This window comes from Empidonax traillii, unplaced genomic scaffold, assembly GCF_003031625.1.
Source record: "Empidonax traillii isolate 1590-97213 ecotype Southwest subspecies unplaced genomic scaffold, ASM303162v1 scaffold31:size1920502, whole genome shotgun sequence".
NCBI lineage: Eukaryota > Metazoa > Chordata > Aves > Passeriformes > Tyrannidae > Empidonax > Empidonax traillii.
The window spans coordinates 1574269-1586323 of NW_020955224.1; the positions used below are offsets into that span (position 1 = coordinate 1574269).

The following is a 12055-nucleotide window of genomic DNA, read 5'->3' on the forward strand; positions in this document are numbered from 1 at the left end:
CCTTCAAGTGGCACAGTGCTGTGTTACATGATAATCTCTGGTGACTTTGCAAGTTAAACACCATTTTTTTGAGCCTCTGTATTAGTGTACTCCACTTCTAATTCCTTAAAATGCAAGTGGCTGCTTGAGGAACTTGCTTGGTTTAATTTACAAGATCACAGTGACTGTGAGTATTCTGAAGCCTTTTTATGGTAGGGTTTATGATAGGCTTGATGTTTCCTGCAGGGCAATAGCTGATGTGAAGTTTACTGTAATTTTAAAAGATAACTCTGTATTCAATTTGATTGTTTTAAATAGAGTTATTAATTTAAATGAGATTTTGAAATTCTCCTCATTGTGACATCTGTGATACTATATCTTTTAGGGAGATTCTCTGTTTTCTTTCTCCTTTTTAAGAAGGAATTGTTCTTTACAGTATCAGAACTCCTTCTCAGTCCCAATTTGGAGAGCGGGAAAAGAGAGTGAATGGAATTTTGTACATTTTCTCACACTTTCATAATTGTGGTTTGAAAACGGATTGGAGTAGCTGCTGTAATAACAATAGAAAGGCTTGACAGAATTCACTTTTGTTAATACGCTTTCCTGTAGTATTCCTTTAAACATCTTGTAAAGAATTAAGTTCTCATTACAATAGTATTCATGCTGATTGATATAGATGGTTTCATTTTTAGGGTAAGAGATCTAAACCAAAAGGAGGTTAGCTGAGAGGAACCAAGAACTTTAGGATTGACAGTAGGATGCTGTGTGGGCTCCAAAGTCATCTTTCTTACTAAATAAAAGCATTGGAGTTGACCCAGCCCCAAAAGTCCCAAAATGAAGGATACTGCCCTTCCTGGGGAAACAGAGCTACCTGTTATCTGTAATTTAATAAGCATTTCCCATTTCCTTGGGAAATACTGTCTGGTGTGTTGCAAGGCAGTGAAAAGCTGTTTCTGATTTTCATTTTGACTTCCTAATAAGAGTAGAGATTGAAAAAAGGCATATGTGGTCTAGCTGTTCTGGTAAAGTGATTAACAAGAACTTTGTTCTCTGCTTAAAATTCTTCATTTCAGTATCTTGCAAGCAGTAAATGTGGGCAGTATGTTGACATTGGAGTTCTAGCATCTGATTTGCAGAAAACCTACAGGTGAGCCAAGATGTGTGTTCTTACATTCTGTATTTAAAATATTGGATTATTATTTTTTTACATTTGTGCGTTTTTAATTAAAAAAATTTAAATTTTGTTATGCTAACTTATTTGCCAGTTTTTGAGGTTGATTGAAACAGTAGGGTCATTTCCCCTTCAGTGTTTCCCTTTGCTGAAATATGTAGTAACACATATCTTATTAACGCACTGGGATTACAAGATCTACTTGTGGGTTGATTTTTTTGTTTGTTTGTTTTAAATAAACAGCCAAAGATGCATGGCAGCATGCTGCTCTTTACCCCAGTGAGCTTAAAATATGAGGGGAGAAAACTGTTCGGTACAGGACACAACAAGAAATTCTATCTTGTTCGGTTGCTCAGCAGGACAGTCAGTCTTGCCTAATTATTTTTAGGCCATTATACTTTTTAGGGTAGGGAGCAAGGTTGTGTTTCAGCACATCATTGGTGGGGATTAATGAAGATGGAGAAGTGTATTCACTCATGTTTGTGTGCTCTATTTTTATGTACCTTGTTAGATAAAATGAGCCAAACTCCCTTGGTTAATAGATTATGGGTCTTAGGGTTTTGTTTTGCCTCTGTGGCTGTTGTATTAAAGCAAGTTAGTAAAACACGCCTTCAATAAGGTAAAAGGTTGATGGGTTTTGTTTGCATTTAAGGATACTCTTGAATCAGAATTTCTCATAGTGACCATTATTAATTAACACAGTTATATCTTACTGGACTGTCCTTTCTAGATTGTGTTCCTGTGCCCATATGTTCACGTTTGCATTAAAATTAAAATATTGTTAATGTTGTGAAGTAGAATCCAGCGTGCTCATTTGTACATTGCTGCTTCTCTGTATCTACACTTAAAGAAGACCTTGATCATTTTTACTAAATATTCCCTTAGAGATCAGCTTAGTTTAGTAGTTTGTTTTCATCCCAGTAACTGAGATATTCCAGTCTTAAATAAAAATAATCACATTTTCACACAGTTGGTTTTTAATAAGAAGTTGTGTGGAAGCTTGGGTATTAACTTACCATGTATTTTTTCCACTGAGAATGACAATATGTGGGGGGGGGGGGAATCAGTTGGTGTAACCTGCTTATTTTGGTTTTCTTTTTCAGTGCAGAATATGGACGAAGAAAAAGAAACGCCTTTAGAATACAAGTTGCAAGAGGTAGTTCTGTTAGTGTTGTGCCCAAGATGCCAAATTCTTTGATTATGCTTTGGCTGTTTTCTTAAATGTTTGAACTTTTTCTTTCAGTGTTTGGAATAATCAGTAATGAAAAACAGCGTGAGGATTTAGCAGCTTTAGAAGCTGAACATGTGGCAAAAAGAGCGAGACAAGAGAAAAATGAGTAAGACGAGTTTTTACCAGTAGATTTATAATGCCTTTGGTGTTACCATTTCTTTAAAGCTTTCTGTCCTCATATTATTAAGTTTTGGTAGTTTCAAGGTTACAGGCAGATCCTTGATATTCCACAGGCTTGTCTTCTTCAAAAGGTACCGGTATTTATTGGAATCACTTCTGTCCCTGAAGACAAGCAGATACTGGAGCTAATCATGACTTCTCTGTTATGGGGAACATACAGCCCTGAATTAGTGGATACCTTGGGGCTTCTTGGATAGCTTTCCACACAAGGCCTCAGTTCCCATGTGATTCAGTTCCTTTGTTCTGTTTTGTTCTTAGTCTTTCTTGGGCGTGAGAGATATTGTCTGCATCTGAGAGATAAGACTACAATACAGGATGTTCTGAGTAAATCACCAGTGGGAATGAAATTGGAATTGAGATTTCCTGACTCCTAAACCTGTGCATAGTCTCATGGACTGTTCTGGTTTCCCTAACTTGTGGTAGATATTAAGGATCTTGTGGGAAATGAGAACAGTGTTGTCAGAAGGACTAGTCTAGTTCAGCAGGGATATGCTGCTACTTCCCTTGTGCCAGCACTGGTGATTGTGTGATCTCTTGGTGAACTGAGTCAGAGTGATCCTACATTGCCTTTTTTTAGGACTCTCTTTCAGCCAAGCTGACGACGAGTCTATCCAATTCATCACAGACTTAGAAAGGATGCATTTTTTAACTCTTAAAAGTAGAACATTGGAAATATGCAAGTCAGGAATTTCTCTCCAGCCTTAGGCTGCCTGTCATAGTTGTGGGGAGCCACATTGTTGAAATCACATTTGTTTTATTTTATGGATGTCTCACTTGCAGTTCTGCTCTGATAATCATGGAGTTTTTGTCTTCCTTCCATGTAAAGGACTATTGGAAGTACCACAGATGACTCTGATTATGATGATTATCCAGAAGATCTAGTAAGTTGTGTTTGATTATGTTTGTATTTGCATAATATATGATTCTATGTTGTGAAAGTGCACTTGGGGAATTTAAAAGTGGAGATAAGAGAGGAGGTATAGACAGAGTTGACAATTCCAACTGAGAATCTGTAGAGCTGAAAGGAGACTGAATTCTGAAGGAATAGAAAGAACTTGAGGTGGGGAATCACTTTTGAGGAAGGCACTCTGGAGGCCTGAAAGACTTAGCTAATGAGTGAAGTGATTAAAGGAACTGACATACCCAACGACTACGGAAAGAGGTACCTGCCAGTTAATTAACAGGGGTCATTTCAGGGTGAGTTGCAAAGGCTGCTGCCCCTTCAAGGAGCACAGGTTTTTTATATGCAGTCATTTGATTTGCAGAGGAGTGTGTTGGGAGATGCATGCCTCTTTTCTCCAGCAGGGATAATGCTGTGTTTATGAAACAATTTTTGTTGGCCTCTTACTATAAATAATCTGTCCCCTAAATTTTCTTTTCAAATGTGTGAATCTGCAGTCTACAAATCACATGAACAGTTCCCTGCTGAGCTTATATAAGAAAGGAAATCCCGATTCTGTTCCAAGCACTCCAAAAACTGACCTGGTGGAAACCCCTCCTCCTGCACGAACAGCACCTCAAACAAGCACCGTGTCACCAGGAGCAAGAGGGGAAACAGGGATCTCTGATGGTGGCTGGTTCATTGATAAAACTCCATGTGGAAAAGACTTTTTCATTGACCTTTCTGAGGATGTAGAAGGAGAGGAAAAGAAACTGGTTTCTGAGGTATTGTGTTTTACAAACCCAAGATGATTAAACTAGAAGTATGAATATAATTGATCTGTAAGGTCCCTTCCAACTCAAACCATTATATGATTCCTGTGTAACTTGACAGACTTCTGAAGGGTGATTCTAAGACCAAAAAGAGAGTCTTTCTCTCTGGATTTTTAAAATACATTATTTTTTTTTACAAACATGCATACTGTGTTTAAAGACAGTGAACCTGTTAAACAGAGAAGAAAGATTGGCTTAAGCCCAGTAGAATACTTGTTTTTAGCTTGAGTTCTGAGGAAGGAATGTCTTAGCCTATTTTTCGGCAGTGTCAAAAGTGATTTTTGAACCTTCTGGCCCATTTCAAGCGTCTTTGTATGGGAGGTAAAAAGTCACCAAATTATGAATTTCTTCTACATTTTCTGAGGAAAATTAGTGCCTATACTGAGCAGTGGAAAGGAATAAGTAGCTGTTACTTGTTCCATTTGCCAGTGACCGCCCTACCTGGCTCGAGGCTTGCTGTAACCACAGCGTGTGGTAAAGTCTTAGTGAGCCTGGGAAAGCGGAATTTTTTTGAATGGACAAAGTTGCAGAAGATGAAAGGAAATTGCATTGATTTATAAAGCAGTTAAAAGTAGATTTGACTTCCCATCTAGTCATATTACCCAGTTTGGTTTTTTTCAAAATAAAAAAATAACTGGGGTGAAGGAGGAGATCACAATTTTGTTTAGCTGCTGAAAGCTTTCCATTTATGTATCTGAGTTAACATTTGTATTGCTTGGCTGGCCAGATGTTTCAGCAGCCTGTTTTTTATGTGAAGGAAGACCTGCATTTACATCTGCCTTTCTAATAACACAAAATGCTTACTGAGTAGGCAGATGAGACAAATCATTCCTTTATCCGAGTAGTACTGCATCCTCTCAGCTAGAGAAAATGAATAGAGATTTTCAAATTGTAAAATGTTTGCAATACTGTATTCTTAAAAACCTCCTCAGCTTTCATCATTGAACTTTTTATTTCTTTTATCCTGTAATAGTCCTTTTCTTACACGCAGTTATGTTAGTACTGAATAATATTTTCTTATAACCACTTGTGATTAGTAGTAATAAAAATTGTTTCCAATGGAGTAAAAACATTTGGGAAGTTTTATTCATCCCATTTTTAAAAGGGGCAAAATCCTAAGTACAAAAAGGATTTTCTACAAAAGGAGTTAAATTCCTGCCTTGCTTGTCTTTATTTTTATAGTATGCATAAGTTGAGCATCATAGACACACATTTTCTTCTTTTAAGTATTTGCAGAAGTTCCCTGACTTTAAAAGGTTATGTATATGTAATTCTGGTTTTATGGCCTAGAAATCAGCAGAATTTTCTCTCTTGGAGAGTGAAAGAACGAAGACAAAGGGCAAGAGAGCAAAAAGAAAAAAGGAAGAATTTCCAGATGTAGATGGAGAAATTGAATCCGTGTTACTTAAGAAAGGTGAGAAGTTATTTTTGGTGTGTTACTCAAAACAGAGATGGTATTTGACCATGGAATCTGTTACTGGAGAAGTGGGGTTTTTTTGAGGTGCAGAGAGGTGATCTCAAGCATTTAAAAAAAAAATTAGCCTTAATGTTATACAAAAAAAATATTTCAGTCCTGTGTCTATTACTAAAAAATAATACTACTCTATGTGCTTAGCTAATTAACAGTTAGCTAAGGCTGAGTACCTCTCTGTCTGGTGTTAGCAACTGCTGTTACACCACGTCTAAATTCGGGTGACTTTTCCTCCTTAACAGTGAGAAGTAAGGGACCAGAGCTTTACCGCCCCTCAGTGACATTTGAGGATGTAGGAGGCAACGATGAAACTCTAAAGGTTAGTTAGAATTTTATTTGTGGGCTACAGGATGCAATGAAAGAAATGTCACATGAAAAATGACAAAGAAGGAACCTTGCAGAATTCGTCTGCATGGCACTGAGAAGAGCTGCTTATACCAACAACAAGAAGGTTGTTTATTTTCCTTGGGTTAATCATTCTGTAAGCAGTCACTGAAATCAGATTAATAAACAGAACTTGCTTTTTTTTGCCCTGTCTATAATAGTAGCAATCTGTGATACAAATTTCTGTAATTTAAGTGAAGGTTGTTCTTGTTCTTATCAGGAAATATGCAAGATGCTCATTCACATCTGTCATCCTGAAGTCTATAACCACTTAGGTGTGGTTCCACCTCGCGGTTTTCTTTTACATGGGCCACCAGGATGTGGGAAAACATTACTTGCACAGGCAATTGCTGGGGTGAGATAGCTTTGAATTTACAGTTTCTTCTTTTCCTGAATTATATTTAGAGAGAAAGAAAATAGTCCTTCTTCACGATAGACTAAATCGTTCCACTTCTTTATCCTTCCCGTGACAGTCTGAAATATATTAATCTTCACTTCCTTTGTTTGAATTCCATCTGAATCTGTACTTGATGGAACCTCATATATAAAGAAGAGACTCATGGTGACAAGGTTTTACATTTGAAATTGTTCTGAGGCGTTCCCAGGACAACAGTATAGGCACGGGTGTTGAGAAGGGTGTAAATGGAAGGTAGTTTTGGTTAAATTTACATTGTGTTTCATTTTAAGTCTAGACTCAACCTTACCATCTTTTATGAGGCATTAACTGATTTCATTGTGTGGCATCCATTAACCAGTTAGTTTGTGAATTCCCAACCTGGATGTTGCCTTGCCTGTGTCAACCTGACATTTTCAGAGTATATGACACCGTTGGTGTGGATAGTTTGGTGTGTGGTGAGGGCACAACTATGTGTAGCACTGCTGTGCTATAGTCTATCAAAGTCACCATTGTATTTATTTATTTTTAATAGCAGAAAACCTTGAGTGTGTGTTTTACAAGTGTCTTATTGTACCCTCCTGCTCAGATATTTCTGAAGCAGAATTAAGGGAACCAAACCTGGTGGGGCCTGTGTTGCCCTGTTATGCATAGAAATAAACAGTTTTTTCAAAAAAGGAGCCCAAGCACAAACTGAAATATATGCATTGTGAAGGACTGGGTTGGGAACCAAGGTGAGAAGCTATTTGACAGTGCAGTCACTTAACTGAATTAGGGAAAGTGGGGTTTTTTTTAGTATCCATTTCTATTCACTTGTACAAATGGCTCAGACCCATTTTAAGTTGAATGATGCTATTTATTTTTTTTAAAAGCTCTTTAGGTTTTAGTCTTGGTTGCATAGTTTGTAGGTGTAAAAGATGTCGTATTGGAAAATATTTGTCTGCAAGGACAGCCAGCATTTCAAACCTCTGAATATATCAATCAGTGTTCCTTGTCTCTTCCAGGAACTCGAGCTCCCAATGTTGAAAGTGGCTGCAACAGAGATTGTGTCTGGAGTGTCAGGGGAATCTGAGCAGAAACTGAGAGAATTGTTTGAGCAGGCTGTGGTGAGACACCCCCTGGAAATAACACTGTGAATTGTTTATCTCTTTCTCTGTAAAGATTCGTACTTTGTTGCTGTGGTTTGAATTTGGGTGAATATTAGTGAGTGAATTCTTATACTGCTGCACACATGACTTCTCTCCCCTCCTGTGACGAGAATTCTATTGTACTGTCATGATGTCATAAGGCACAAAGCTCACTATTCTGAAGCCTTGACAAAAGATAGTTCATCATAGCAATGTAAAGAGAGCAACAGAAATTATTTACATATTTGCAGCTGCTTGGCTTGATATATAAAAAAACAAAATAAGAGCATTTGGTTGTGCTTTTTTGTTACAGGGTTTTTTTGCTAGTTTTATGTGGTGTGGAATTTGAGTGAATGTGAGAAACTTTAGGCCTTGGGGGTCTAAGTATAAAGTAGAAAATTTGGAACAAATGTGATAAGAGCAGGAGACAAGCTACAGTTGAAGTCTTGCTTTGGTGTGATTTCTGGACATGGTAAGAAGCAAAGAAAATGAGACAGGTTGAGATAATTTTAATGTAAACAAATGCAGATTTTTCTGATTTTTCAGTATGTGGCTAGTGTTTTACTTCATGAAGACAGTTTTCCATTCCTGACCTCTGAGAATGTTATGGTTTTCCAACTTAATTCCATTTTTCTGCTTTCCCTCATGACTACATTTAGGTATTTAAAGTGTTTTCCTGTAAAAAAGAATGCTAAACAGGGCAAAAAGACTGCTTGTGAAACTGTTAATATTTTAATGTTTCCAATTCATACAGTACTTTCATTTTTAGAGAGCCTTGTTAAGATGTTGTTTAGAATAAAATTAAATAGTTTATGGGAAAGAGTTTTTAGAAATTACATTTCTGTGTGGAGTGATTGAGGGGAGGTTGCTCTAAAAATCGTTGTTGCAGAATTTACATCTATTGCATAAAATAAGTTTAAAAAAAAGTCTAATAACTTTTTTGTAAGTCTCTCACATTCACTTAAAGGACTTTTCCACTCAGTTTTTGTACCAATTTTTGTGCAGGAATAAGGACACGATTCCACATTATGCAGGTCCTGTGGAGTCTTGATGGCTTTTTTCCCCTGTCAGACAGAGGGAAAGGGAATGACCAGTAGATGGCGCAGCTGGTGCCTGATAACACCCAGTGCGTGGGGTGTGAAACGCTATTTTTTTATAGGGCACTCCTTTGCAAGATGATTCCAGTGTTTTCCTTAAGTATTCCTTTGTACTACTAGTGCTTTATGTAAATATTAATAATCTTTTGTCAGTTAAACACCATTCTATTAGTTACACAAATTATTATTCAGAATTAGTCTTGGCTTTTTATGAAGTACATGGAATTCTAGAACACTTGTAGGAGTTTCTCACAGCTCATTTTTCTTTTTTGAACACGGTCAGGCTCTGTAGTAGTCTTGAAGTTACATGACCACCTACTGCTCCTTTTATTCCATTATGTGTGTCAGTAACATTAGCTCTTGAAATTCCACAGCTCTAATGTCACTAACAAAACAAACAAAAACCCAAACTAGACCTTTCTTGTGTGATTTTCGTTTATGGACTTAAACAGGCAGTCACAGTGGAATGTTTGTGGGAAACATAAAGCAACATAGAGGTATATTTAAATTTTAAACAGTGTGTAGAGACATTTTGAATCTCACACCTCAGTTATTCCATAGCCTCAGCTCAGTGCAGTTTCGTAGTCTGGTGACTCTCCAAATCCTCAGAAAGAACAATAGAATTGTTCCAGGAGCAGTTGATTATGCAGCAGACTTACAGTAATAATTACAGATTAGAGAATAGGAAAAATTTCTTTCTTGTAGTACACCCTGCCAGTGTCATTTTGTAATTATTACTATTTTTTGTTCCTAGTCCAGTGCACCATGTGTCCTTTTCATTGATGAGATTGATGCAATCACCCCAAAAAGAGAAGTTGCGTCTAAGGACATGGAGCGGAGGATTGTTGCTCAGTTCCTGACTTGTATGGACGGTCAGTTTCAGGAACATCTGTGCTAAGCTTAAATTTCTGATTAGCAGGCTCACTGTCTGCTTTACTTCAGTACTGACATGTGGTTACTTTAGAGGAGCTCGTGATAATAATTTTTCATGTTTTTGCACTGTGGGGAGTGATGGGAAGCCTCTTATAAATTTGATGTTATTTTCAGTGGTCTGTCTAGCATTATATAAGCCTGTCTCTTGCATAAGCAGAACTAATGGAAATATCTGTTGAATTTAATTTGAAATGCTTATTTCTGCTTGCTTGTTCAAAGTGCGAGTTCTGGGTAGTAGAAATAAGGATGAACGGCAGTGACTGTTGGTCAGTTTTGTCTGTGCTGAGTGTTATCGTGTGCAGCAGAAACAGAGTCCCACAGATACTGGAACAAAATTGGGACAGTGAGTATGAGTATTAACTTCCTTCCTTCCTTCCTTTAGACTTGAATAATGTGGCTGCCACTACCCAAGTCCTTGTTATCGGAGCAACAAACAGACCCGACTCACTGGACCCTGCGCTGAGGAGAGCTGGGAGATTTGACCGAGAAATTTGTTTAGGGATCCCAGATGAAGGGGCGAGAGAAAAGTACATGTTATGAACTTTAAGCTTCTTTATGATTAATTAGTAGTTAAGGCAGTAATGTGTAAGTTGACATACTAATTAAGGAAAAGTACTTTACTGTGTTTAGTCCTGTTTGTGCCTGTACATACCTGTGGATCAGCACACACTGAAAAGTGCAGAAGACACTGTGTGCATCTACTCTTTGTCTTGGAAGCTCTGTCTACATTTGGAGTGGTCTCCTTTCTTGTGTGCAAATCTGCTTTTAGCGTTATATTAATGGATTTTCAAGTGCCTTAACAGTATAGATGATGGAGTCAAATGTATATTTTCTGTTTTTCAGGAAGTTAACATTCTATCTTTGGTGTTCCCTATGGAACCATTAAATTAGGAACATAAATTAGGTATAACCTATTTGTTAGTCCTCTCAAGCACATACCTTAAGCAACAAGCCTAGATTCTTCATTCCAGTCCTCGTGGAAATACACCAGTCCAGGCACTAAACTGAGCTGCGTCCTCTGTTGTGTAACTGGCCCTTTTTTATCCAAAGAGCTGTGACTGTCAGACTAGGTTAAAAGTAATAAATCTGTTTTTGCTTTCTTAATTAAAAAGGAACTGCTACTCATTTCCACAACAGTAGAAAACACAGGAAAGGAAGTTTGAAAACAGCTGTGGCTTATCTTGTTATAGAAAGGAAAGGAAGGTTAAAGGATAAGTTTCTTCTACCTCAACTAATCATATTTCTAAGTTGAGTTTTGTTTGGTTTTTTTTTTTCCTCCCTTCTTCCTCCAGATCTACAGCCCTGTAGAAATTATGTTCCTCTTTGTTGGTGGGAAAACATGCAGATTGTTAGAGGCAGAACTAAAGAGTTAACTGATGGGAGTTCTGATTCTGTAGTACTTCTTAGAATCATGTTAAAATTCACATTCCCAGAAACAGCACTGTTTTGAAGGGCAGTAGTTGTGAATGGCAAAGTTATTGTAGTGTATAGAGGTTGTTCACAGGTGGAGAGTAGTCGTATTTGTTCATATTATTGTTTTGTACAATTGTTTGTGTTCCTGGAGGTGTAAGCTTACAGGAACTGTTGATTTTGTTTTCTTTTTTTTTTTTTAAAGTTATTCCCTCCCCATGCTTCCCCTGCTTTTCTGTTTTGTTTTGCCAGGAAGTTTGGGGATGGTGTTGTTCCTTTATTTTAAAATGGAAGAGTCATATAGAAACAGAAACCCTTACAGTGTGCTGACTTAGGATAAATGAGTCTTGCTGAAGGCAGGCTTTGAACTGCTTAGCTGAGGTGGAGTAAGATGAGGATCTGGAGGTCTTGCTTTACTTGCAGTGTTTTCTTGTACATGTATGAAGCCCATGAAGGAAAATAATATCTGTAGGACACAAATTCAGAACGAACCATTTATAGTTCTTAACTTTTTGCTTTCTCAGTTAATTAGCTACAGCTGCTGTCAGATTGAAAAATTCTTGAGAACCACACTGATATCACTAATAAAGTTTTAAGGGAGAGTGGGGGAGGCAAACAGATGAAACATATTATAATTTCAGAGTTTTGAATAGCTTAATCACTTGTTTCTTTCATAACTTTTCTGCAGTTTCATTACTTGATCTGGAAATAATTTGAACTAGTTTCATTGGAACTAGAAATTATCTTTGGTTTGTGCTGCCTCTTTAAAATATTTTCCCAATGAAGTGATGTTTTCCTGTTTTAAACAAGTTGATTTGATCCCTTTCCTCAGAGTTCTTCTGCCAGTTTCTGTGCAGTGACAATGGCGTATGCCTCCTTTTTTTTTTTTTTTTTTTTTTTTTTTTTTTTTTTTTTTTTTTTTTTTTTTTTTTTTTTTTTTTTTTTTTTTTTTTTTTTTTTTTTTT

At 37.1% G+C, this 12055-nt stretch overlaps 1 protein-coding gene across 1 annotated transcript in view; it reads left to right on the top strand.

The window, feature by feature from the left end:
- NVL (nuclear VCP-like) overlaps positions 1-12055 on the top strand; it is a 38219-nt gene that overhangs the window by 967 nt on the left and 25197 nt on the right. The window contains exons 2-12 of the mRNA XM_027911433.1: positions 1053-1126; positions 2254-2306; positions 2394-2487; positions 3388-3442; positions 3960-4226; positions 5565-5688; positions 5988-6064; positions 6350-6484; positions 7528-7629; positions 9502-9619; positions 10063-10207. Of these exons, the coding sequence (XP_027767234.1) occupies positions 1053-1126; positions 2254-2306; positions 2394-2487; positions 3388-3442; positions 3960-4226; positions 5565-5688; positions 5988-6064; positions 6350-6484; positions 7528-7629; positions 9502-9619; positions 10063-10207 (1244 nt within the window). The remainder of the gene's footprint in view (positions 1-1052; positions 1127-2253; positions 2307-2393; positions 2488-3387; positions 3443-3959; positions 4227-5564; positions 5689-5987; positions 6065-6349; positions 6485-7527; positions 7630-9501; positions 9620-10062; positions 10208-12055) is intronic.